Source organism: Gigantopelta aegis, chromosome 11 (genome assembly GCF_016097555.1).
Source record: "Gigantopelta aegis isolate Gae_Host chromosome 11, Gae_host_genome, whole genome shotgun sequence".
Classification (NCBI taxonomy): Eukaryota; Metazoa; Mollusca; class Gastropoda; order Neomphalida; family Peltospiridae; genus Gigantopelta; species Gigantopelta aegis.
In genome coordinates this window covers 15,072,903-15,099,485 of record NC_054709.1, presented here as the reverse complement: position 1 = coordinate 15,099,485, position 26,583 = coordinate 15,072,903, and the positions used below count along the sequence as shown (strand labels likewise).

Genomic DNA, 26,583 nt, shown 5'->3' with positions numbered 1-26,583 from the left:
AACCCTGTATCTACCAGCCTTATGTCCGATGGCTTAACCACTGCACCACCGTGGTCAGTAATTACTAATACAGGATTGTAATCTTTTGCAGTAAGCTTGATGCTGCCATTGAATGTTACCAGGGCCTAACAGGATGTGGCAATATCTCATCACAAATGGGAATCTACAGAACCATGTGCAGTAAGTTGATATTATTGCTATGAACGTATTATATAGTGATTATTACACATGTAATCAGCTCATATTCAACTGGACACCTAATATTGTGATTATTACACATGTAATCAGCTCATATTCAACTGGACACATTATATTGTGATTATTACACATGTAATCAGCTCATATTCAACTGGACACATAATATTGTTATTATTACACATGTAATCAGCTCATATTCAACTACACATATTATACTGTAATTATTACACATGTAATCATCTCATGTTCAACTACACACATTACATTGTGATTATCACCTGTGTAATCAGCTCATATTCAACTACAGACATTATATTGTGATTATTACACATGTAATCTGATCATATTCAACTACACACATCATATTGTGATTATTTCACGTGTAATCAGGTCATGTTCAACTACACACATTATTTTGTGATTATTACACGTGTAATCATATGATGTTTAAGTGAACATATTATATTGCGATTATTACACATGTAATCAGGGCATGTTCAACTACACACATTATAGTGTTATTATTACACGTGTAATCAGATCATGTTCAACTACACACATTATAGTGTGATTATTACACGTGTAATCAAATCATGTTCAACTACACACATTATTTTGTGATTATTACACGTGTAATCAGGTCATGTTCAACTACACACATTATTTTGTGATTATTACACGTGCAATCAGCTCATGTTCAGCTACACACATTATATTGTGATTATTACACATGTAATCAGATCTTGTTTAAGTGGACATATTATATTGTGATTATTACACATGTAATCAGATCATATTCAACTACACACATTATAGTGTGATTATTACACATGTAATCAGATCATGTTCAACTACACACATTATTTTGTGATTATTACACGTGTAATCAGATCATGTTTAAGTGGACATATTATATTGTGATTATTACACATGTAATCAGGTCATGTTCAACTACACACATTATTTTGTGATTATTACACGTGTAATCATATGATGTTTAAGTGAACATATTATATTGCGATTATTACACATGTAATCAGGGCATGTTCAACTACACACATTATAGTGTGATTATTACACGTGTAATCAGATCATGTTCAACTACACACATTATAGTGTGATTATTACACGTGTAATCAAATCATGTTCAACTACACACATTATTTTGTGATTATTACACGTGTAATCAGGTCATGTTCAACTACACACATTATTTTGTGATTATTACACGTGCAATCAGCTCATGTTCAGCTACACACATTATATTGTGATTATTACACATGTAATCAGATCTTGTTTAAGTGGACATATTATATTGTGATTATTACACATGTAATCAGATCATATTCAACTACACACATTATAGTGTGATTATTACACATGTAATCAGATCATGTTCAACTACACACATTATTTTGTGATTATTACACGTGTAATCAGATCATGTTTAAGTGGACATATTATATTGTGATTATTACACATGTAATCAGGTCATGTTCAACTACACACATTATAGTGTGATTATTACACATGTAATCAGCTCATGTTCAACTACACACATTATATTGTGATTATTACACATGTAATCAGATCATGTTCAACTACACACATTATTTTGTGATTATTACACATGTAATCAGATCATGTTTAAGTGGACATATTATATTGTGATTATTACACATGTAATCAGGTCATGTTCAACTACACACATTATTTTGTGATTATTACACGTGCAATCAGCTCATGTTCAGCTACACACATTATATTGTGATTATTACACATGTAATCAGATCTTGTTTAAGTGGACATATTATATTGTGATTATTACACATGTAATCAGATCATGTTCAACTACACACATTATAGTGTGATTATTACACGTGTAATCAGATCATGTTTAAGTGGACATATTATATTGTGATTATTACACATGTAATCAGGTCATGTTCAACTACACACATTATAGTGTGATTATTACACATGTAATCAGCTCATGTTCAACTACACACATTATATTGTGATTATTACACATGTAATCAGATCATGTTCAACTACACACATTATTTTGTGATTATTACACATGTAATCAGATCATGTTTAAGTGGACATATTATATTGTGATTATTACACATGTAATCAGGTCATGTTCAACTACACACATTATTTTGTGATTATTACACATGTAATCAGATCATGTTTAAGTGGACATATTATATTGTGATTATTACACATGTAATCAGGTCATGTTCAACTATACACATTATTTTGTGATTATTACACGTGTAATCAGATCATATTCAACAGAACACACTATATTGTGATTATTGCACATGTACTTAAAATGGTTTTCTTTTTAGCTCTCTCTCTCTCTCTCTCTCTCTCTCTCTCTCTCTCTCTCTCTCTCTCTCTCTCTCTCTCTCTCTCTCTCTTGCTACTAATGGAAAAATTAAGCAGGTTTCCTCTAGCTTTATGACTGTGTCACAAATTACCAAATGTTTGACATCCAAAAGCCGATGATTAATAAATCAATGTGCTCTAGTGGTGTCGTTAAACAAAACAAACCTTATTTATGTATTTCGTTTAAAATTCCTTCGTTCATTTCTTTCTTAGCCACACCCGTAGTCCTATCACAAGGTCCAGTGTGCCCCAACTTCACCAACTGCATATATATGCTCAAACCCACAACAACAAGTAGCCAGAATTATTCGGCAATGATTCAAAGCCTTCAACAAACGTGCAGGTAACAAAACTCAAAAACTATAGTCAAGCGAAGGCGTCAGAGGGTGGGCTGGGGGTTGCAGTTATATATTTATTTATTTATTTAGGAGATAACCATGTGGAGTGTTTTAGATTTGCTGGTATTATTACAGTATTATTGCAGTGACAAAGATTCCACATACTAGATAGTCACCTATATCGAGCACGATAAGATTTCCTAAGACAAAAAGCCTGTAATGTCGTGCATTACCATATGGAACTTTTAGATTTGCGGAGGTTCTTGGCTATTTCATCCAGGGGGTTTAAAATGAAACATTTGCGTGTATCAAATAGACAATAACACCCGCAAATCTAAAAACTCCTTATAAGCTATGAGCCAGGCCCCAAATATTTGGCCACCAGTATCATATGAGGGGAATAAGGCTCATGGTGATTTTCACAAGTTATATACCCCTAGAGTTTAGAAATGTGTTATAGCATTGAAACGGTGGTAGCGTGTAGTATGTTATCACCCTTTGTATTAGCCTACCCTAAAATAAACTACAGATTTTTTTTTTTCATTGTTATAAATGGAGTGACAAAAATATTTATTTGATGTATTTCCTAAAAACAAGATTACCATTTTTGGATACAGTACATGGATTTGAAGGAAATTTATTATAAAATTAAGTTAATAAAATATATTTCATATAAGAATATTAAAAAAATATTGTTAAAGTTTTTAGCATTACTCCTTACCCTAAAAATTCCACAAGTTAAGACATTTTAAAGATTTTTTGTTATTTCTTGTCTATTTCCTTAAAATAATTTAACAGAAACACTCTGAAATAATTCAAATAACTGCTAAAAACGTCTTAATTGTATGTATTTCACCAAAATATTGCAGTTGATTTTTGAAAACTTCACAATGAAAAAAGCTTGTACATTTTGATGACAGGACTTCTATTTAATTTGTAATTGTACAAGGACACTGAAATTGAGTTTTGGTTAGGAATCTGGTCATTCTAAATGTTATTTGAATTATTAAAGGTAATTTTGAGATAACAAAAGTTCGGGACGCAACATGAAATACGCTGTAATTACAGAATTTGCATAAAACATTAATATATACCATATAAAAAAATATGTTTTTCTTGTTATTTTATTTTTAATTAATTAATCAAAATATTGAAATAATAGTTTACATATATGCATACATAGTTACATGCGCTCACACACGCACGCACACACACACACACACACACACGCCCACACACACACACACACAAACACACACGCACGCCCACATGCTCGCACGCACGCACGCACGCACGCACACATACTCGCACGCACGCACACATGCTCGCACGCAAACACGCACACATGCTCGCACGCAAACACACATGCAGGCACACATGCTCGCACACAAACACACATGCACGCACACATGCTCGCACACAAACATATACGCATACACTCCTCACATACGCATGTACACACGTACACGCGCTATTATATGCGGATTATATGTTATGTCAATACTAAATTTGCAGAATACCCTTATTTTTCATATAATGTAATGTAGGGTAGTGTGGCGTGGCGTGTATACAGTACAGTACATGTATAGTACCCTTACATTGACATTTACGTTTATATTTACATTATATTACAGCGTGGTGGGACAGTTCATGGACTGTTCTCATAACACATTCAGGGAGTGCGGAGTTGTGTTCAAAACAACATACGATTTCGCTTCTTTGAAAGAAAATCTTAAATCAGGTTGCATAGGTAGGTATTTCATCTAACTGGTTTCTCAAACTCTCATATTCTGTATTTCCTCTCTCCCCCTCCATTCTTCCCTCTCTCTCTCTCTCTCTCTCTCTCTCTCTCTCTCTCTCTCTCTCTCTCTCTTTCTCTCTGTCTCTCTCTCTCTCACGCACACACGCACGCACACACACACACACACACATACACACACACATACAAACATATAATATGTATATATATATATATATATATATATATATATATATATATATATATATATATATATATATATCACACTCACTCCCTCCCCCCCTCTCTCTCTCTCTCTCTCTCTCTCTCTCTCTCTCTCTCTCTCTCTCTCTCTCTCTCTCTCTCTCTCAATCTCTTCTCTCTCTCTCTCTTTCTCTCTCTCTCTGTCTAATACACTTTGATCGGTTTTCGACTGTATTATTATTATTATTATTATTATTATTACTATTCAGCTATGACCAACAACAAACTACTGTCTTGTGCGACATTTAGCGTCTGTCTTGGAAGTTTTGGCGCCTCGTTAGGACGAGGCGTCCAATCACCGGAGTTCTACTGTCGGTATGTACACGAGAAGTACACATTCCATTACTCTAATATTACAGTTCAGGGGGCGGGATGTTATTTAGTAGCACAGCGCTTGCCACGGTATCACAGGATCGATAGCCTTTAGTGGGGTTTTTTTATGGGTTTTTTCCTTTTGGTCCCAACCAGTGGACATGGTATGTACTGTCCTGTTTATAGAAAAGTGCATATACAAATCTCGTGTCGCCTTTTGGCTTGTGTGGCGTTCTCTGTCCCTCTCCTCGCTCCCCACCCCACCCCCCCCCCCCCCCCCCCTCTCTCTCTCTCTCTCTCTCTCTCTCTCTCTCTCTCTCTCTCTCTCTCTCTCTCTCTCTCTCTCTCTCTCTATCTGACTATGTTACTCTGTATCTCTCTCTGCCCGTCGTTCTATCTCCATGTCCCCTCCCACCAATCGTCATATCCCTGCCTTTCTATCTCGTACATTGTTCATGTTCCTTTAATTGTGTATATTTGTAGATACGGCAAGGGTTTGGCAACATGTGCTAAATACTCAGCGAAGTCTTGTGGCCTAGATAACGACGCACCCTTCAGTGACAACGTTGAACAAATGTTGTCTTTCATGAACAAGAAATGTCCTAGTGGTAAGTACGCATTGATGCAGTCGCACATGCAGGATGGTGGTTGGGGGGGGGGGGGGGGTCGAAACCCTATAATCTTCGGTCGTCAGTCTAAACACATCCACACCAACCACACCTCCACCTCGCCCCCCACCCCTCAGAAAACGTTAGTTTTGTTTAACAACACCGCTAGAGCACATTGATTTATTTATTAATCTTCAGCTATTGAATGTGAAACATTTTGTAATTTTGACATTATATACAGTACGACTGGTATATCAAAGGCCGTGACATGTGCTATCTTGTCTTTTTTTTTTATTGGATGGTGCATATAAAATATCGTTTACTGCTAATGGACAAATGTAGCCTAAGTGTCATAATTACCAAATGTCCGACATCCAATAGCCGATGATTAATTAATCAATGTTCTGTAGTATTTGTTAAACAAAACAAACTTTAAATGTTTTAATGATTGCAATTACATATCAGATTATTAATTAATCAATATGCTCTAGTGGTATCGTTAAACAAAACAAACATACACATTTTTCATTTCATGTCTTCATTATTTCATTTTATTATTATTTCATTATTTTGATTTCATTTCATTATTTCATTTTATTTATTTAATTTCATTTCATTTCACCGTTTATATTTTTCATAATTTCATGTCGTTGCATGTTTTGTTTTTCATTATTTCTTTTCATGTAATTTCAGCTGATGTGTTCGTCCCAAGTTGTCCCGCTGCCGCTGAATGTAAATCGAAATTTTCAATTCCAATAACAGAGAATGCATTTGGTGTCTTTCAAGCCGTGTGTCAGTAAGTAATTTTTAATAACTAGATCTACGATTAGCTTTGGAGGCGAAATCTAGATCAGTTGGTAAAGTGCTCGCCGCACGTATACGGGTGGTAGGATCGAGTCCCCTCTGTGGACAGGTTCTTTTAATTGGAATTATTTCCTCCTCGACTGTTTTTTCCTTTTTTTGTCCAACTGGAGTAGACTATAGGTTTCGTCTTCGTTCTTCTGTCTGTCTGTCTATCTGTTTTTCTGTTTGACTGCAGGTCTGTCTATCTATATGTCTGTCTGTCTGTCTGTCTGTCTTTCTGTCTGACTGCAGGTCTGTCTATCTATCTGTCTGTCTGTCTGTCTGTCTGTCTGTCTGTCTGTCTGTCTGTCTGTCTATCTATCTATCTATCTATCTATCTCTCTGTCTGTCTGTCTGTCTGTCTGTCTGTCTGTCTGTCTGTCTATCTATCTGTCTGTCTGTCTGTCTGTCTGTCTATCTGTCTGTCTGTCTGTCTGTCTGTCTGTCTGTCTGCATGTCTGTCTGTCTGTCTGTCTGCATGTCTGTCTGTCTGTCTATATGCTGTCTGTCTGTCTGTCTGTCTGTCTGTCTGTCTGTCTGTCTGTCTATCTGTCTGTCTGTCTGTCTGTCTGTCTGTCTGTCTGTCTGTCTGTCTGTCTGCATGTCTGTCTGTCTGTCTGTCTGTCTGTCTGTCTGCATGTCTGTCTGTCTGTCTGTCTGTCTGTCTGTCTGCATGTCTGGTCTGTCTGTCTGTCTGTCTGCATGTCTGTCTGTCTGTCTGTCTGTCTGTCTGCATGTCTGTCTGTCTGTCTGTCTGCATGTCTGTCTGTCTGTCTGTCTGTCTGCATGTCTGCATGTCTGTCTGTCTGTCTGTCTGTCTGTCTGCATGTCTGTCTGTCTGTCTGTCTGTCTGTCTGTCTGTTTCTCTCACATTTAGGTTTCCGGATTTTGTTTTAAAATGCCTCAAGATATTTAGCTGACATTTTGTTTATAGCTTTAACATATAATGTTACAGATCAAGTTTGACTTTTATAGCAATTTACACATTTGTGATAGAGTTATGGCCCTTGAATTTAGGATATGAAAATTTGTTTTCCGGATTTTTATCTGGCAATGCCTCGATATACTGAACTGAAATTATGGGTATAGTTTTATCATTTACTGTTACAGATCAAGTTTGAATTTCATAGCGATTTACCCATTTTTTCACAGAGTTATGACCCTTGAACTTAAGAGATACGAGAAATTGTTGCACTTGGTAGGCGACATATATTGCTTTAACAGCGCCCTGAGAATCAGTCTCATTAGTTGTCTATTCATTAGTCTGTATAAGATGACTTATCTATACTCTATTCGTAATCCTTCAGTGGACCGTTTCAGTTATTCACTGTTCAAATGAGTGTTCCACGACTGTTGTGGTATGTGCTGTCCTTTCTTTGGGAAAGTGTATAAATAAGGGATCCTTTTCTGATAATGGAGAAATATAGTGGAATTTTTCTAAAGACTACATGTCGCAATGATCAAATGTTTGACATCCAGTAGCCTAATATTAATACAGTGGATTGTTAAACAAAACGCACTACAGTTTATGGTCGGTGGGCCCATTGTGCTATTTCCCGTTCTAGCCACTGCACCACGGGTCCACAACTGGTATATCAAAGGCCGTGGTATGTGCTATTCTGCCTGTGGGATGGTGGATATAAAAAATATGGGCGGGATTTAGTTCAGTCGGTTAAGTGCTCGCTTGAGGTGCTTGTGTCGCAGGATCGAACCACCTTAGTGGATCCATTCAGCTGATTTTTGTTCTCGTTCCAACCAGTGCACCATAACTGGACAAAGGCCGTAGTATGTGCTTTCCTGTCTGTGGGAAAGTCCATATAAAAGATCTTTTGCTTCATTAGGAAAAATGTAGCGGGTTTCCTCTGATGACTACGAGTAAGAATGACCAAATGTTTGACATCCAATAGCTGATGATTAATTAATCAATGTGCTCCAGTGGTGTCGTTAAACAAAACAAACGTTTTTACCTTTATAAAAAAAATGTCTTACTAGTAATGGAAAACCTAAGACTATACGTCAAAATTACCAAATGTTTGACATCTAATAGCCAATGATTAATTTATCAATGTGCTCTAGCTTTGTTATTAAACAAAACAGACTACATTTTATGATTAGCTGGGGCTTGTTTTACAAACTGTTTTCAATTCAACCAGTATGAAATGTTCTGAGGTGTTAAACAAACATTCCTTTCCTCTCCTCTATCCAGGGAAGTGCCAGAAGGCTTACGGTGCCTGAACGGCAAGGCGAGCGAGTGTCAGCTAGCAGGCCTGCAGTCATATTCGTACGCAGACCTCGCTAATGGTGTAACAAGCCTCTGTACAGGTAGGTGATACTTTAAAGCGACAGCCCCTAGTTTTTAAGCACTACGACATATTTTTCACTGTTAAAGCCGTGTTTGATAATTTAAATTAGAAATACTTACATTTTATTGTTTAGAATATTAATGTTCGTACACCTGAAGTGGTTCTGGTAATCCCCAGGTATTTGTTATACCCCAAAATGCTTTTTTTTTGGTAATTCTAAAAAACGCACGTTCCTCTGAGAAGTAATGGTTATTGCGACAAGCTCTAGTTATGTCTTGACGGTATTTCCCCGTTTCATCATATCACACACTTTGGCTTCTATCTATTACCACCAAATGTTTTGCAGGTTTGTAGATTAACTAAACTTAGTGTCCCTTTTTACGGGTTGAAACTAGGGTCTGTGTGCTCCTTTATTTCAATCCAATTAGTACCTTGAATTTACACTGAAAAGTGTGTGTGTGTGTGTGTGTGTGTGCATGCGTGTGTGTGCGTGCGTATTGATGTATGGATATCTATATATTGTATGTATGTATACATGCATGCATATATGTGGGGTGGGTTGGGGTGGTGGTATATATATTATACATATATATAAACATATATACATACATACGTACATACATACATACATACATGTATATATGTCAGTCTGTCTCACCATCCGCCTGTTACCAGCTACAGTTGGACTGCTTGTGCTCCCTTGCACCTGTCAGTGCAGGCGGTCCCTCCTCCTCCCACCCCCACACTTTCCTGTCCTGGACGGATGAGCCAGTCGAGGCCTGCACTTGTGCCCAAGACAGGCGTGCGCTACAACAGTTTGCTCTGAATGTACACGTTAAACATTTTGGTCTTGGTCAGTCTGTCAGTCTGTCTGTCTGTCTGTCTCTCTCTCTCTGTCTCTCTCTGTCTCTCTCTCTCTCTCTCTCTCTCTCTGTCGCTCTCTCTGTCTCTGTCTGTCTCTGTCTCTGTTTCTGTCTCTCTCTCTGTCTCTCTCGCTCTGCCTGCCTGACTGCCCCCCCCTCTCTCTCTCTCTCTCTCTCTCTCTCTCTCTCTCTCTCTCTCTGTCTCTGTGTATTTGTGTGTGTCTGTGTGAGCGTGTGCGTGCATGTGAGTACGTATATAATATACGTTTGTAACTTTGTTTTGAAACAAAGAGCATTTGTTTCATTAGCATGTGATGTTTATTAATGTTTCAATATGTAGTTTCACATTTTCAGCAATCACAGAAAATGCGGCGATTGGCGCGTGCAGCGCATTTACAGATTGCTTGGGAAAGGTTGAGGTGGAGAAACTCAATTCGCACTATACGAACCCAAAGTTTCTCTGCAAGTATGAGATTGTATTGAACTATTCTTATATTGTCATTTTATTTCAATTTATTTCGTGTGTTTCACGATGATGAATGAATGAATGAACGAACGAACGAACGAACGAACGAACGAACGAACGAATGACACTCATACATAAAAATACATATTGGTAGGTTCAGACATGTTCATACCAAGCCAAATATCTTGCGAGGCCTGTACTTACGTCATTGAAAACTGCCTCTTATTAAAGACATTGTTGCAAAACCATTTCACAGCTTGATCTGTATGAATGGTGTGAAACCACTGATTCAGCCATTGAAAGAATTTGTGAAACACAAGACGCAAATTTAAATCATTTCAAAACAGAATTAATTAATGAACATCGTAACGTAATGTGACGTCCACGTGATGTAGTCACGCAGAGGTTCTAGAATACGGTGCCACTAAAAATTACTTTCTGCGATCCCAATGGCAAGTGGTAAAAAAAAAAACCCACCCAAAAACCCCCCACACAAACCACAAAACACATTAGTGGTTACATGATGTGGTCATTGAGAAACAGTACTAGTGTTAAATCACCTGACATTGCAACGTCCACGTGATGTAACTTTCACTTCATGTCATTGGCCACGTGAGGTGGTCACAATCACGTGATCTAACTGTGACGTATTTGCAGGTTATTGGCGAGAACAGCAGCCTGTGCAGCGTGGAGCGCTTCGACTTGTTTGCCTAGCAACACAGCCGCGAAGACGAGCTTTGAGAACATCATGCAGGAATGGTATAGCAAATGCCCCAATAGTAAGTTTTTTAAAGGTTTGTTTCCCTTAAGAAGAAGAAGAAGAAGAAGAAGTTTGTTTTGTTTAACGACACCATTAGAGCACATAGTTTAAGTAATCATCGGCTATTGGATGTCAAACATTCGGTAATTCTGACTCGTAGTCATCAGAGGAAACCCGCTACATTGTTCCTAATGCAGCAAGCACCTCACGCGAGCACTCAGCCGACTGAGCTAAATCTCCATCTCTCTGTTTTCCTTAAGGATACTGGGCGAGACATAGTTTAGTGGTAAAACGCGGTCGGTCTAGGATCGATCCTCGTCGGTGGGCTCATCGGCTAATTTCTCGTTCCAGCCAGTGCACCACGACTGACATATCAAAGGCTGTGGTATGTGCTATCCTACCTGTGGGATGATGCAGATAAAAGATACCCTAATGCTACTAATGGAACAATTTTGCGGGTTTTGTAAGACTGAATCAGAATTACCAAATGTTTGACATCCAAAAGCCGATGATTGGTAAATCAGTGTGTTCTAGTGGTGTCGTTAAACAAAACAAACTTTAATATATATTAGAGAAACGTGAAAGAGGCCATATCTCGCGTACACTTAGTGGACAAAAAACAGTTTAAGATTTTCATTTTTCTCAACACATTTTATTTACGTTTACATATGGTTAAGGACCACACATATATTGAGAGAGGAAACCCGCTGTCGCCACTTCATGGGCTACTCTTTTCGATTAGCAACAAGGCCTCGTTTATATGCACAAACAGGGTAGTACATACCACGGCCTTTGATATGCTAGTTGTGGTGCACTGGCTAGAACGAGAAATAGCCAACATTTTAAAGTACTGTATTCGTAAATATATATTATGTTCATGTCTTTTATTATTTGTTATTATTAACAGGACAATACTAGACTACATGTGTTTAACAAATATCTAATAGGCGGGCGAAATATACGCAACCCCCTCCCACACACACACACATACCATTATATATACAACATGCCTTCTTTGAATTAAGTTTTTGTTTTCATAATGTTCTTTAACAAATAACCTTAAAGGGACATTCCTGAGTTTGCTGCAGTTTTTAAGATGTTATCGACTAACAGAGACTTTTTAACGATTGTAATTACATATCAAATATATTTTTCTATATAAAATATTAGTCGCTGTATATTAAACGTGTTTCTGATCGTTCTAATATTTGTAATAGGTTAAATTTCATTTTATTTCCTAAAATATATTTTTTTCGTACGTACGAAATTATTTGAAGACAAAATCCAGTTTGGGTTTCTTCCAAATATTAAGACGACCAGAAACACATTGAATATACAGACACTGATATTCTAAACAAGAAAATATATTTAATATGTAAGTTTAATCGTAAAAATATTTTATTAGTTGGAAACATTACTCAGGAATGTCCCTTTAATGCGTATTGCTTCTCTGTTAATTACATGTGCTTGAAATTTGATGTAGCAATTATGTTCTTGAGGTGTCAACAACCAAAATAAACTTTCAATTTGTATTTTTCAGTCGACCTCCCCTACTCGTCCTGTAACCAGGCTATGACGTGTATGCAGGCTGTCAGCTCTTTCAGGGGTTACTCTGGCACGTCAGTGGTAGATATCTGTCCGTAAGTAGTGGTTTGTGTTAGTCATGAACGCTGTCAGCTCTTTCAAGGGTTACTCTGGACCGTCAGTGGTAGATATCTGCCCGTAAGTAGTGGTTTTTGTTAGTCATGGATGCTGTCAGCTCTTTCAAGGGTTACTCTGGACCGTCAGTGGTAGATATCTGCCCGTAAGTAGTGTTTTTTGTTAATTATGAACGCTGTCAGCTCTTGCAGGGGTTACGTAAGTAATGGTTTTTGTTAGTCTGGACCGTCAGTGGTAGATATCTGACCCGTATATCTGCCCGTAAGTAGTGTTTTTTGTTAATTATGAACGCTGTCAGCTCTTTCAAGGGTTACTCTGGACCGTCAGTGGTAGATATCTGCCCGTAAGTAGTGTTTTTTGTTAATTATGAACGCTGTCAGCTCTTGCAGGGGTTACACTGGACCGTCAGTGGTAGATATCTGCCCGTAAGTAATGGTTTTTGTTAGTCATGGAGGCTGTCAGCTCTTTCAAGGGTTACTCTGGACCGTCAGTGGTAGATATCTGCCCGTAAGTAGTGATTTGTGTTTGTCACGGACGCTGTCAGCTCTTTCAAGGGTTACTCTGGACCGTCAGTGTTAGATATTTGCCCGTAAGTAGTGGTTTGTGTTAGTCATGGACGCTGTCAGCTCTTTCAGGGGTTACTCTTGACACGTCAGTGGTACATATCTGCCCGTAAGTAGTGGTTTTTGTTAGTCATGGAGGCTGTCAGCTCTTTCAAGGGTTACTCTGGACCGTCAGTGGTAGATATCTGCCCGTAAGTAGTGGTTTTTGTTAGTCATGGACGCTGTCAGCTCTTGCAGGGGTTACTCTGGACCGTCAGTGGTAGATATCTGCCCGTAAGTAGTGGTTTTTGTTAGTCATGGACGCTGTCAGCTCTTTCAAGGGTTACTCTGGACCGTCAGTGGTAGATATCTGCCCGTAAGTAGTGTTTTTTGTTAATTATGAACGCTGTCAGCTCTTGCAGGGGTTACACTGGACCGTCAGTGGTAGATATCTGCCCGTAAGTAGTGTTTTTTGTTAATTATGAACGCTGTCAGCTCTTTCAAGGGTTACTCTGGACCGTCAGTGGTAGATATCTGCCCGTAAGTAGTGGTTTTTGTTAGTCATGGACGCTGTCAGCTCTTTCAGGGGTTACTCTGGACCGTCAGTGGTAGATATCTGCCCGTAAGTAGTGGTTTTTGTTAGTCATGGAGGCTGTCAGCTCTTTCAAGGGTTACTCTGGACCGTCAGTGGTAGATATCTGCCCGTAAGTAGTGTTTTTTGTTAATTATGAACGCTGTCAGCTCTTGCAGGGGTTACACTGGACCGTCAGTGGTAGATATCTGCCCGTAAGTAGTGGTTTTTGTTAGTCATGGAGGCTGTCAGCTCTTTCAAGGGTTACTCTGGACCGTCAGTGGTAGATATCTGCCCGTAAGTAGTGGTTTTTGTTAATTATGGATGCTGTCAGCTCTTTCAAGGGTTACTCTGGACCGTCAGTGGTAGATATCTGCCCGTAAGTAGTGATTTGTGTTTGTCACGGACGCTGTCAGCTCTTTCAAGGGTTACTCTGGACCGTCAGTGTTAGATATTTGCCCGTAAGTAGTGGTTTGTGTTAGTCATGGACGCTGTCAGCTCTTTCAGGGGTTACTCTTGACACGTCAGTGGTACATATCTGCCCGTAAGTAGTGGTTTTTGTTAGTCATGGAGGCTGTCAGCTCTTTCAAGGGTTACTCTGGACCGTCAGTGGTAGATATCTGCCCGTAAGTAGTGGTTTTTGTTAATTATGGATGCTGTCAGCTCTTTCAAGGGTTACTCTGGACCGTCAGTGGTAGATATCTGCCCGTAAGTAGTGGTTTTTGTTAGTCATGAACGCTGTCAGCTCTTGCAGGGGTTACTCTGGACCGTCAGTGGTAGATATCTGCCCGTAAGTAGTGCTGTCAGCTTTTCAAGGGTTACTTACCGTCATGAACGCTGTCAGCTCTTTCAAGGGTTACTCTGGACCGTCAGTGTTAGATATTTGCCCGTAAGTAGTGGTTTGTGTTAGTCATGGACGCTGTCAGCTCTTTCAGGGGTTACTCTTGACACGTCAGTGGTACATATCTGCCCGTAAGTAGTGGTTTTTGTTAATTATGGATGCTGTCAGCTCTTTCAAGGGTTACTCTGGACCGTCAGTGGTAGATATCTGCCCGTAAGTAGTGGTTTTTGTTAGTCATGGACGCTGTCAGCTCTTTCAAGGGTTACTCTGGACCGTCAGTGGTAGATATCTGCCCGTAAGTAGTGGTTTTTGTTAGTCATGGACGCTGTCAGCTCTTTCAAGGGTTACTCTGGACCGTCAGTGGTAGATATCTGCCCGTAAGTAGTGGTTTATGTTAGTCATGGACGCTGTCAGCTCTTTCAAGGGTTACTCTGGACCGTCAGTGGTAGATATCTGCCCGTAAGTAGTGGTTTTTGTTAGTCATGGACGCTGTCAGCTCTTTCAAGGGTTACTCTGGACCGTCAGTGGTAGATATCTGTCCGTAAGTAGTGGGTTTTGTCAGTCATGGACGCTGTTAGCTCTTTTATGGGCTAGTCTGGCACGTCCGTGGTAGATATCTGTCCGTAAGTAGTGGTTTTTGTTAGTCATGGATGCTGTCAGCTCTTTCAAGGGTTACTCTGGACCGTCAGTGGTAGATATCTGCCACTAAGTAGTGGTTTTTGTTAGTCATGGATGCTGTCAGCTCTTTCAAGGATTACTCTGGACCGTCAGTGGTAGATATCTGCCCGTAAGTAGTGGTTTTTGTCAGTCATGGACGCTGTCAGCTCTTTCAGGGGTTACTCTGGCACGTCAGTGGTAGATATCTGTCCGTAAGTAGTGGTTTTTGTTAGTCATTTCCGCACCCCTGTCAAAGTGGCAGGCCTCTTACAACAAAAGAAATGGAAATGTTTACTAAGTTTGTTTTCTTTAATTTATTGTAAATTATTCAAATGAATACCACTAGTTTTTGTGTGTGTTAAAATTATCAATGACTTTTTAATATTTTGTGACTATTTTAACAGTCTAATTAGCGAATTAATTGCATCATGAGCATCAAATATAGTCATCAGCAAAAAATTTCAGTGTCGAATTAAAAACTCAACGGCAATCGCCACGGTATTTCCCATTAGATGGGCTAGTGCAATTGCAACGGTTGCAGTATAGTATTTCTATCTCAAACTTAGTTTTTGCCTGACATAGCTACTTCTGATTATCAGTATAGAAATTTATTTCTAACTATATAAAACCATAATCCACGACCAAGATAGTATCTCTGCAGAATACAGAATCGTACATACCACGCCCTTTCTTACACCAGTTGTAGAGCACTGGCTGGAACGAGAAATAGTCCAATGGGCCCACCGACGGGAATCGATCCTAGATCGATTGCGCACCAGGCGAGCGCTGTACCACTGAGTTACGTCTCGCCCCTGATTCAATGAATATCTATTGGGTGCCTAGTCTATACGAGGACCACGACTCCCAAGGAGATCCTTTACTAATAATACGATGTCATGCTTCCTGAAGTGCTCAAACGAGGACTGCCACTCCCAGACTAGTCTACTAAATCAAAACCCGAACAGGACAGAGCTCATTGGAATAAATACAGCTGTGATGACATGCACTCATGAATCACTGTTAAACTGAAAAGAGAGTCATGTTATCACGGATTCGCAAAATGTGGCACCCGTCATGAGTAGCCCTTTACATGAGCCCAGTGGTAAAGTGCTTGCTTGGTGTGCGGTCGGTTTGGGATCGATCCCTGTCAGTGGACACATTGGACTATTTCTCGTTCCACCCAGTGCTCCACAACTGGTGTAACAAAGACCGTGGTATGTGTTATCCTGTCTATGGAATGGTGCATGTAAAAGATCCCTTGCTACTAATCGAAATGAGTAGCCCATGAAGTGGTAACAACGGGTTTCCTCTGTCAATATCTATGTGGTCCTTAACCATATGTCCGACGCCATATAACCATAAATAAAATGTGATGAGTGCGTCGTTAAATCAACAATTTCCTTCCTTCCCTTTACATTGCGATCGATTTGGTCACATGTGCAACCATTTTTTTCAAATTTTTCCACTAAAACATTTCATACTATCTACATAAAAATATAGAAGGAAAAGTTAACGTAGAGAGCAGGTCATGAGTATTGCCATCACAGCTGTCAAGTCGGTTACCTCCATCTAAATGGAAGAGTTAACGTAGAGAGCAGGTCATGAGTATTGCCATCACAGCTGTCAAGTCGGTTACCTCCATCTAAATGGAAGAGTTAACGTAGAGAGCAGGTCATGAGTCGCACAGCTGTCAAGTCGGTTACCTCCATCTAAATGGAAGAGTTAACGTAGAGAGCAGGTCATGAGTATTGCCATCACAGCTGTCAAGTCGGTTACCTCCATCTAAACGGAAAAGTTAACGTAGAGAGCAGGTCATGAGTATTGCCATCACAGCTGTCAAGTCGGTTACCTCCATCTAAATGGAAGAGATAACGTAGAGCAGGTCATGAGTATTGCCATCACAGCTGTCAAGTCGGTTACCTCCATCTAAATGGAAGAGTTAACGTAGAGAGCAGGTCATGAGTATTGTCACAGCTGTCAAGAGAGTTAACGTAGATAGCTGGTCATGAGTATTGCCATCACAGCTGTCAAGTCGGTTACCTCCATCTAAATGGAAGAGTTAACGTAGAGAGCAGGTCATGAGTATTGCCATCACAGCTGTCAAGTCGGTTACCTCCATCTAAAATGGAAAAGTTAACGTAGATAGCTGGTCATGAGTATTGCCATCACAGCTGTCAAGTCGGTTACCTCCATCTAAATGGAAGAGTTAACGTAGAGAGCAGGTCATGAGTATTGCCATCACAGCTGTCAAGTCGGTTACCTCCATCTAAACGGAAAAGTTAACGTAGAGAGCAGGTCATGAGTATTGCCATCACAGCTGTCAAGTCGGTTACTCCATCTAAAAGAAGAGATAAGTAGAGCAGGTCATGAGTATTGCCATCACAGCTGTTTCGGTTACCTCCGACGCAGAAGAGTTAACGTAGAGAGCAGGTCATATTATCAAGCTGTCAAGTCGGTTATAAAATGGAAAAGTTAACGTAGATAGCTGGTCATGAGTATTGCCATCACAGCTGTCAAGTCGGTTACCTCCATCTAAATGGAAAAGTTAACGTAGAGAACAGGTCATGAGTATTGCCATCACAGCTGTCAAGTCGGTTACCTCCATCTAAATGGAAACGTTAACGTAGAGAGCAAGTCATGAGTATTGCCATCACAGCTGTCAAGTCGGTTACCTCCATCTAAACGATGAAACATTGTGCAAAAGTTCCACCAAAGAGAGGAAGGAAGGAAATATTTTATTTAACGACGCAGTCAACACATTTTATTTACGGTTATATGGCATCAGACATATGATTAAGGACCACACAGATATTGAGAGAGGAAATCCGCTGTCGCCACTTCATTCGCTACTCTTTTTGATTAGCAGCAAGGAATCTTTTATATGCATCATCCCACAGACAGAGTAGTACATACCGCAGCCTTTGATATACCAGTCGTGGTGCACTGGCTGGAACGAGAAATAGCCCAATGGGCCCACCGACGGGAATCGATCCCAGACCGATCGCGCATCGAGCGGATGCTTTACCACTGGGCTACGTCACGCCCACCACCAAAGAGAGATGACGTATTATGCACAAGATCAGAATATGGAATAGCAGCAGCCTTCATTTTGGTCAGTGATGCTACGTATCTTGTAGATATATGTTCGAAATGTCAATCATAAAGGCTTTGAAAAGTTTAAAGTCAAAGTTTGTTTTGTTTAAAGAGACATTCCTGAGTTTGCTGCAAGTTTTAAGATGTTATCGACTAACAGAAACGTTTTCACGACTGTAATTACAGTTCAAATATATTTTTCTGCATACAATATTAGTGGCTGTATATTAAACGTGTGTCTGATCGTTCTAATATTTGTACTAGGTTAAATTTCATTTTATGAGACAAAATCCAGTTTAGGCTTCGTACAAATTTAGGTTGATGTCGTGTACATATTAAAATGTGTTCATGGATTACAATCGCAGGCATATGAAATCTGTGATGACGTGTTTGAAGAACGCTCTGGCAACGTGCTCCATCAAACAGGCCTCAAACTACGACTTCGCAGAGATGGCGACATACTTTGAACAAACCTGTAACAGTGAGTATCTAGTCATTTAAGGTTCAAGCATGAGATTTGGGCACTAATCTGGAATAAAATCCATCTCTTTCCTTTGTCAAAAATATATGTGATCTTTTTATTTAGTAGAATATAATATAATATAATATGATGTGATGTGATGTGATGTGATGTGATACACACACACACACACACACACACACACACACACACACACACACACACACACAGAGAGAGAGAGAGACATACATACATGCATACATACATATATATATATATATATATATATATATATATATATATATATATATATATATATTTATCATATACTATCTTACATTTTCAGTGCAATCAAACTATGTGATATTTTTCAGATCACATACTTTAAGAATTTGATAACTTTGCAAATTAGATGTAAATTAGTCGAGGTCTCAGCACTAGGTTTATTGACATTTAAGCAAACGTACTTGGGTGACACTCCATGATTGACGTATGCATTCATAGTCATCAAATAAAAACATTTATATGGCAATTTGACACTGAAAGCTGTCCAGCGTTCAGAAAACAAAAAACATTAGGCATAACTTTATTTTGATGTAAGGACATACAAAATGACGTCATTCGAGTTTGACGCCATTTCCATTAAAAAATACACCGCGCCCACATATTCTTACGTCATTTGAATATCTAGTAATGGCGGACTGGAATTAAAGTTGCGTGTACAGTTTACAAAAACACGTATTAAGCTAGAGCTTATATGATAAAGAGATTATTACCCTCGTGTATTTCAGTATCGTCAATATCATATATTAAGAATAAAAATAATGTATTATGCGAGCCTCCTAATATATGATATTGACGATACCGAAAAACACTGGCAATAACCTCTATATATATGAAAATAGTTTGACAAATAAAAATGCAGAGTTTATATATATACTTTATCTATCTATCTATCTATCTATCTTGGTGGAGGGTAATTATCTTAAGCTGAAGTGGGTCAGAACATAGCTCAGTGGTAAAGCGCTCGCTTGATGCACAGTCGGTTTGGGATCGATACCCGTCAGTGGGCTCATTGGGTTATTTCTCGTTCCAGCCAGTGTACCACGACTGCTATATCAAAGGCCGTGGTATATGCTATCCTGTCTGTGGGATGCTGCATATAAAAGATCCATTGTTACTAATAAAAAGTGTAGCAGGTTACTTCTCTAAGACTATATGTCAACATTACCGATGATCAATAAATTAATGTGCTCTAGTGGTTTCGTTTAACAAAAACAAACTAACCTAAGCTGATAAAAATTATACATTTGTCAACAGAAATATATCAGAATATTTTAAATTCCACCCAGAGTTAATTTTAAAGTTTCTAAAGCATTTTGATTTCTATGCACAGTTTTAAAATGTACTTACCTGGATTTTTGTATTGTATTGTACCTTTCCCCACAGCCCTGTACACTGTGGTTTTACATAACTTTTATTGTTGTTGTTGTTGTTGTTGTTCTCCTTCTTCTTCTTCTTCTTCTTCTTCTTCTTCTTCTTCTTCTTCTTCTTCTTCTTCTATTATTATTATTATTATTGACAAGAGACAGAAACGACTTGTCGTATAATTCCTATAATATCAGTATTTCTGACGATGATATTTGGAAAACATCTTTGTGCTTGCAGTTCTCAAGAATCCAGCAAACACGGCATTGAAGGACTGCAAAAAATTCGATTCCTGTATTCGACAGATTAGTAACCCAGACCAAGCTAAGATGCCGGCAGTATACCCTGACCCTCGATACTGGTGTGGGTATGTGGGCGTTTTCTGTATTAGATACATAGAGAATACTACATGAGCGGCTGACAGAATGAATGAATGAATGAATGAATGTTTAACGACACCCCAGCACAAAAATACATATCGGCTATTGGGTGTCACAAATGGTAAATATATGACAGATGAAATTTATCTTAGCACGAGTTGTTTCAAAACGTATCTAACGAGCGAAAGCGTCAGTGTTTGTGGGTGAAAAAGGTATCATGTTCAACGAAGGACTCAACGAGGTAGTATCCTCGTTAGAACAAGGAGTGTGATACCCACTTAAAGATAAAAACTGAAATATTGTTTCAGAAAGCTATCATTCAACATTTCGAATCAAATTTGTAATTTGGAAAACTTATTTTATGAATTTTTTTTAATGAAGCTAAAGATCTACAAAAAAATCACACTCGTGAAGAACCGGAAGTACTGATTCATTAATTCAACTTATTTTTGTGCTTATATCCAATTACGGTTCAAGCACGTTGCCCTGGACACACACCTCAACTATCTGGGCTGTCTGTCCAGGACAGTGGGTTAGTTCTTAGTTGATTAGTAGTTAGTGAGAGAGAAGAGGGTGTAGTGGCCTTTACCCACTGAGTCGTTAAAACTCGCTCTGGGTGGGAGCCGGTACCGGGCTGCGAACCCTGTACCTACCAGCCTATAGTCCAGTGGCTTAACGACAGCGCCACCGAGGCCCCGTGTTCATCCATCTGGACTGGGGTGCCAGGCCCTCCCCCATTCAGCTGCTGCCTAACTCCGCCCTTGATGTGTTTATAAATCTGTTTTATTTCAGAGTGATTAGAGATGCAGCTACATGCGCTTTCAAATCGGCCAATGGCTGCAACATAGCGAGAAATTCAGAACTGAAGAAAGATTCTGCGGACGTGGTGAACTCTGTGAGCACTAAGTGCCCTATCGGTGAGCTGTTTACCTCAGGAAGATCTAAGAATTACAGGTGCTAATTAGGGTCTGTCCCGGGTCAGGCCACTGGCTATCCGGATCTGGGACAGACATGCTCGAAACTCGAGTGGTTTATGAGCATGTAAATACACATGGGCTTGGCTTGGCTAATTAGGGTCTCCACAATATTAGACTCGAATATTCGAGGGTCAAACTCGACCCCGACCCGCGAGTTGATGATTGAGACTGAAGTTAAAGTTTGTTATGTTTAACGACACCACTAAAGCACATTGATTTATAAATCATCGGCTATTGAATTTCAAACATTTGGTAATTTTGGCATATAGTCTTAGAGAGGAAACTCGCTATATGTTTCCATTAGTAGCAAGGGATCTTTTATATGCACCACTCCACAAACAGAACAACACATACCACGGAATTTGAAATACCAGTTGTGTTGCACTGACTGGAACGAGAAATAGCCCAATGGGCCCACTGAGGAGGATCGATCCCAGAGCGACCGCTAATCATGTTGTGCTAAACATAGATGCATTCAGACTCATCTCGTCCTTTATATTTGTAAAACCATGTTACAGTCTATAATCCTTTTGCGTGAGGGACGTGACGTAGCCCAGTGGTAAAGTGCTCGCTTGATGGGCGGTCGGTCTAGGGTCGATCTCCGTCAGTGGGCCCATTGGGCTATTTCTCGCTCCAGCCAGTGCATATAAAAGATCCCTTGCTGCTAATCGAAAAGAGTAGTCCATGAGGTCCCTCAGTATCTGTGTGGTCCTTAACCATATGTCCGACACCATATAAACGTAAATAACATGTGTTAAGTGTGTTGTTAAATAAACCATTTCCTTCTTTCTTCCTATCTTTTGAGTGAAAAAGGAACCGATGAATTGGAATGTAACTATATAAAGAATGATTTTTAAATCTAATACAAAAACATATGATTAACTTTTAAACCTATACCTTTATTACCTACCCCCATAATATGTTTTACAAAACATTTCTGTAATTGATTGAAACATATTTTAATGCTTTTAAAAAAAAATGGATTAGGCACAAGTTATACACCTAAGACTTTCTTGGCCTTCTCCATAATACATACATGTCAAGACAGTAAAATATTAATGCAATTTAAATATTACTAAAAGAGAGAAAGAAAGAAAAAATGAATGAAGAAAACAAAGAAAAGAAGCAATAGAGTAAAATACACTTACAATGAACATGCTTAGAACGAACTACTGCATATAACGAACTGATCGTAAAGTTCTCTTTTATCTCCCTATAATTAATAACCAACTTATGCAAATGTGTACAACGAACTACTGATATAACGAACTATCATAATTCCCTTCCGGTTCGTTATAAGAGTACTCTACTGTAATATGTCACCAGAATGTGTTTGTGTGTTTGTTTATTTGCCCGAACTAAATCTGATAATGTCAAAGATAGGTTTCCCTGAGTCATAGGCTTTTAAAAATATACTTTTTATGGGGATTGTAATCGATAAGATATTCGAGCTATGTAACATGAATGCAATTTGTTGAAAGACTGAACATTTAGTTTTAAGCAATTGAATTTGTTTTCTTTTCAGATGGATTCCAAAAAATCACCTTTCCAGTTGCAGCTGCACCAAGTAAGTGGAGTACAAATATATTTCCATCCATCCATCCGTCCATCCATCCATCCATCCATCCATCCATCCATCCATCCATCCATCCATACATCCATGCATCCATACATCCATTCCCCCATCCATCCATCCATCCACCGACCCATCCAAATCCATCCATCCATTCACACACCTGTCCATCCATCCATCCATCCATCCACACATCCATCCACACATCCATCTATCCATCCATCCATTCACCCACCCACAGATGGATCCACCCATCCACCCATCCATCCATCCATCCATCTATCCATCCATCAATCCATCCATCTTTCTATCCATTCATCCTCCATCCACCCATCCATCCATCCACCCATCCATCCATCTTTCTATCCATTCATCCTCCATCCATCCATCCATCCAACCATCCATCCATACATCCACCCATCCATCCATGCACACATCCATCCATCCCCCCCATCCGTCCACCCATCCATCCATCCATCTTTCTATTACATAATACATAATTGCATTCGTTTATCCGTTCACTGAATCGCCCATATATTCATCCATCCATTCATTCATCGTTCCATTCATCCCCCATCCTCCCAACCCCACTCTCACCCACCAATCTGTGAACATTTTATAGCTTCCTTTATTTGGAACAAAGTATTTATATTCATTAAAGGGATATTCCTGAGTTTGCTGCTATGTTTGAGATGTTATCGACTAACAGATACTTTTTAATGATTGTAATTACATATCAAATATATTTTTCTGCATAAAATATTAGTGGCTGTATATTAAACGTGTTTCTGATCGTTCTAATATTTGTACTAGGTTAAATTTCATTTTATTTCCTAAAATATAATTGTTTCGTATATACGTAATTATTTGAAGACAAAATACAGTTTGGGCTTCTTACAAATGTTAAAGACGACATGAAACACATTAAATATACAGACACAGATATTTTAAACAAGAAAATAGATTTAATATGTAAGTTTAATCCTAGAAATATTTTATTAGTCGGAAACATCTTACAATGCAGCAAACTCAGGAATGTCCATTTAATTAAGCACAAGATTTTCTGTGTACTCCCGTGAATCTGCACATGGGCCAAATTTCAGTACATTATAGTACAACAAATATAGTTAGAACACATATTTCTTTTTTTTTCTTCTTTTTTTCTTTAAAATACTCCAGCTTACGTAATGAAGTAAATTGTTTTGCATGACATTGATGCCAAACACGTGTAAACACACGACCGGTTTAACTGCTAGTAGCAGATGTAAAATTACGATGTTCAGTGAAACGGGCACCTGTATTGGTTGACGATGTGTGATATCATTTCTCTCTTGTTTTCCAGGTATGTTCACCAGTGCATCTGTTATCACCATCCTGATTGCCTTCTTGTCGCCAGTTCTCCTTTGAGACCGATGATAAACCACTACTGCAATAATCTGGGGCCTATTTTACATAACGCTACTTTAATAATCTGGGGCCTATTTGACTAAATGCTCGCAACTTTACGATTTGATGGTACAATGAAAAAATACTTGCCATGGCATTGGCAAGTGGTGGAAGGCACGACACCATCATCTGTCGTGTCGTAAAATGCTGTAATAGCTTAATATAATCGGATTTCTCATTAAAAACAATAATAGAACATTCTGTAATGCTTTTAGAAACCAGCCTCGGTGGTGTCGTGGTTAAGCCATCGAACACAAGGCTAGTAGGTACAGGGTTCGCAGCCTGGTACCGGATCCCACCCAGAGCAAGTTTTAATGACTCGATGGGTAGATGTAAGACCACTACACCCTCTTCTCTCTCACTAACAAATAACACATAACGCATTGTCCTAATAAATCAATGTACTCGACTAGTGTTGTCGTTAAACAGTACAGTCTTTTTTGTAAACCCCTTTCGCTAAAAGTATCTGTTATCAAATACCCTCAACAACGAAAGTTTAGCAAATATCTTTTATGAAGTCTAAATTTGCCATTGTTGAATAAACTTAAAAAGAAAACCGGGTCCTCCTGTTGTGTTAAGGCAAAGGTTGATAAGTTTATGTTGTTTGTACATGGTAAACATTTCAGATGTAAATACTAATTAATAAAAATAGGTTAATTTATAAATGTTATGCCATATCTATTAACATTAGCTAAACTTTCGTTGTTGAGTATATATAGTCCACGTGTTGTTTGTAATAGCTAAATATTAATGTTATGCAAAACGAACAAGGTATGTACCATGGAACCTAGACTTGGAGGGTTTATTAAACTATGCTGAACAACAAAAGAAATACAACTATTTTTTACTTTATTGTAATCCAGTTAATTAATCTATTAAAATTGTCACTGTATTGTGAACATTTTAGGCCCGTTTTGTCAGGGTGGGTTTTTTTTTCTTTTTTTTTTCTTTTTAAAGCAACATAAGAGAGCGGGATGTAGCCCAGTTGTAAAGCGCTTGCCCGATGTTCAGTCGATCTAGGTTCGGTCCCAGTCGGTGGACCCACTGGGCTATTTCTTGTTTTAGCCAGTGCACAACGACTGGTATACCATGACGTGGTGTGTGCTAACATATATGTTGGATGGTGCAAATCCCATGCTACTAATGGAAAAATGTAGTGTTTCCTCTCTAAGTGTATATGCTAAAATTACAAACTTTGGCATTTGATGATTATATATATATATATATATATATATCAATGTGCTTTAGTGGTGTCGTTAAAGACAACATTTATCTGATTAACTATTGTAAAACAACAACAAATACATTAAAGTATTTACATTTCTTTGGTTGTTTAATATACTGGAATACACCAATATTGTACTAAACAAATTATTTATCATCTGAATAGCATGGCAAACTTCAACTTGGCAATTTATCAATAGCAGTTTGTCTGTGATTACAAAAGTCGTTCAGTACAGTCTGAATGGCATGACAAACTTCAACTTGGCAATTTATCGATAGCAGTTTGTCTGTGATTACAAAAGTCGTTCAGTATCATCTGAATAGCATGACAAACTTCAACTTGGCAATTTAGCGATATCAGTTTGACTGTCATTACAAAAGTCGTTCAGTACAGTCTAAATAGTATGACAAACTTCAACTTGGCAATTTATCGATAGCAGTTTGTCTGTGATTACAAAAGTCGTTCAGTATCGTCTGAATACCACGACACACTTCAACTTGGCAATTTATCGATAGCAGTTTGTCTGTGATTACAAAAGTCGTTCAGTATCATCTGAATAGCATGACAAATTCAACTTGGCAACTTATCAATAGCAGTTTGTCTGTGATTACAAAAGTTGTTCAGTACAGTCTGAATAATAT

The 26,583-nt window shown here is 38.6% G+C and overlaps 1 protein-coding gene across 1 annotated transcript in view; it reads left to right on the top strand.

The window, feature by feature from the left end:
• Window positions 1-25,310, top strand: part of LOC121385388 — a 66,661-nt gene extending 41,351 nt beyond the window's left edge. Inside the window, exons 9-23 of the mRNA XM_041516055.1 lie at window positions 92-180; window positions 2,809-2,938; window positions 4,568-4,683; window positions 5,145-5,250; window positions 5,731-5,855; window positions 6,549-6,651; window positions 8,905-9,020; window positions 10,219-10,330; window positions 10,988-11,109; window positions 12,631-12,730; window positions 18,819-18,934; window positions 20,582-20,708; window positions 21,514-21,638; window positions 23,224-23,265; window positions 24,614-25,310. Of these exons, the coding sequence (XP_041371989.1) occupies window positions 92-180; window positions 2,809-2,938; window positions 4,568-4,683; window positions 5,145-5,250; window positions 5,731-5,855; window positions 6,549-6,651; window positions 8,905-9,020; window positions 10,219-10,330; window positions 10,988-11,109; window positions 12,631-12,730; window positions 18,819-18,934; window positions 20,582-20,708; window positions 21,514-21,638; window positions 23,224-23,265; window positions 24,614-24,678 (1,594 nt within the window). The 3' untranslated portion in view covers window positions 24,679-25,310. The remainder of the gene's footprint in view (window positions 1-91; window positions 181-2,808; window positions 2,939-4,567; window positions 4,684-5,144; window positions 5,251-5,730; window positions 5,856-6,548; window positions 6,652-8,904; window positions 9,021-10,218; window positions 10,331-10,987; window positions 11,110-12,630; window positions 12,731-18,818; window positions 18,935-20,581; window positions 20,709-21,513; window positions 21,639-23,223; window positions 23,266-24,613) is intronic.
• The last annotated feature ends 1,273 nt before the right edge of the window (window positions 25,311-26,583 follow it).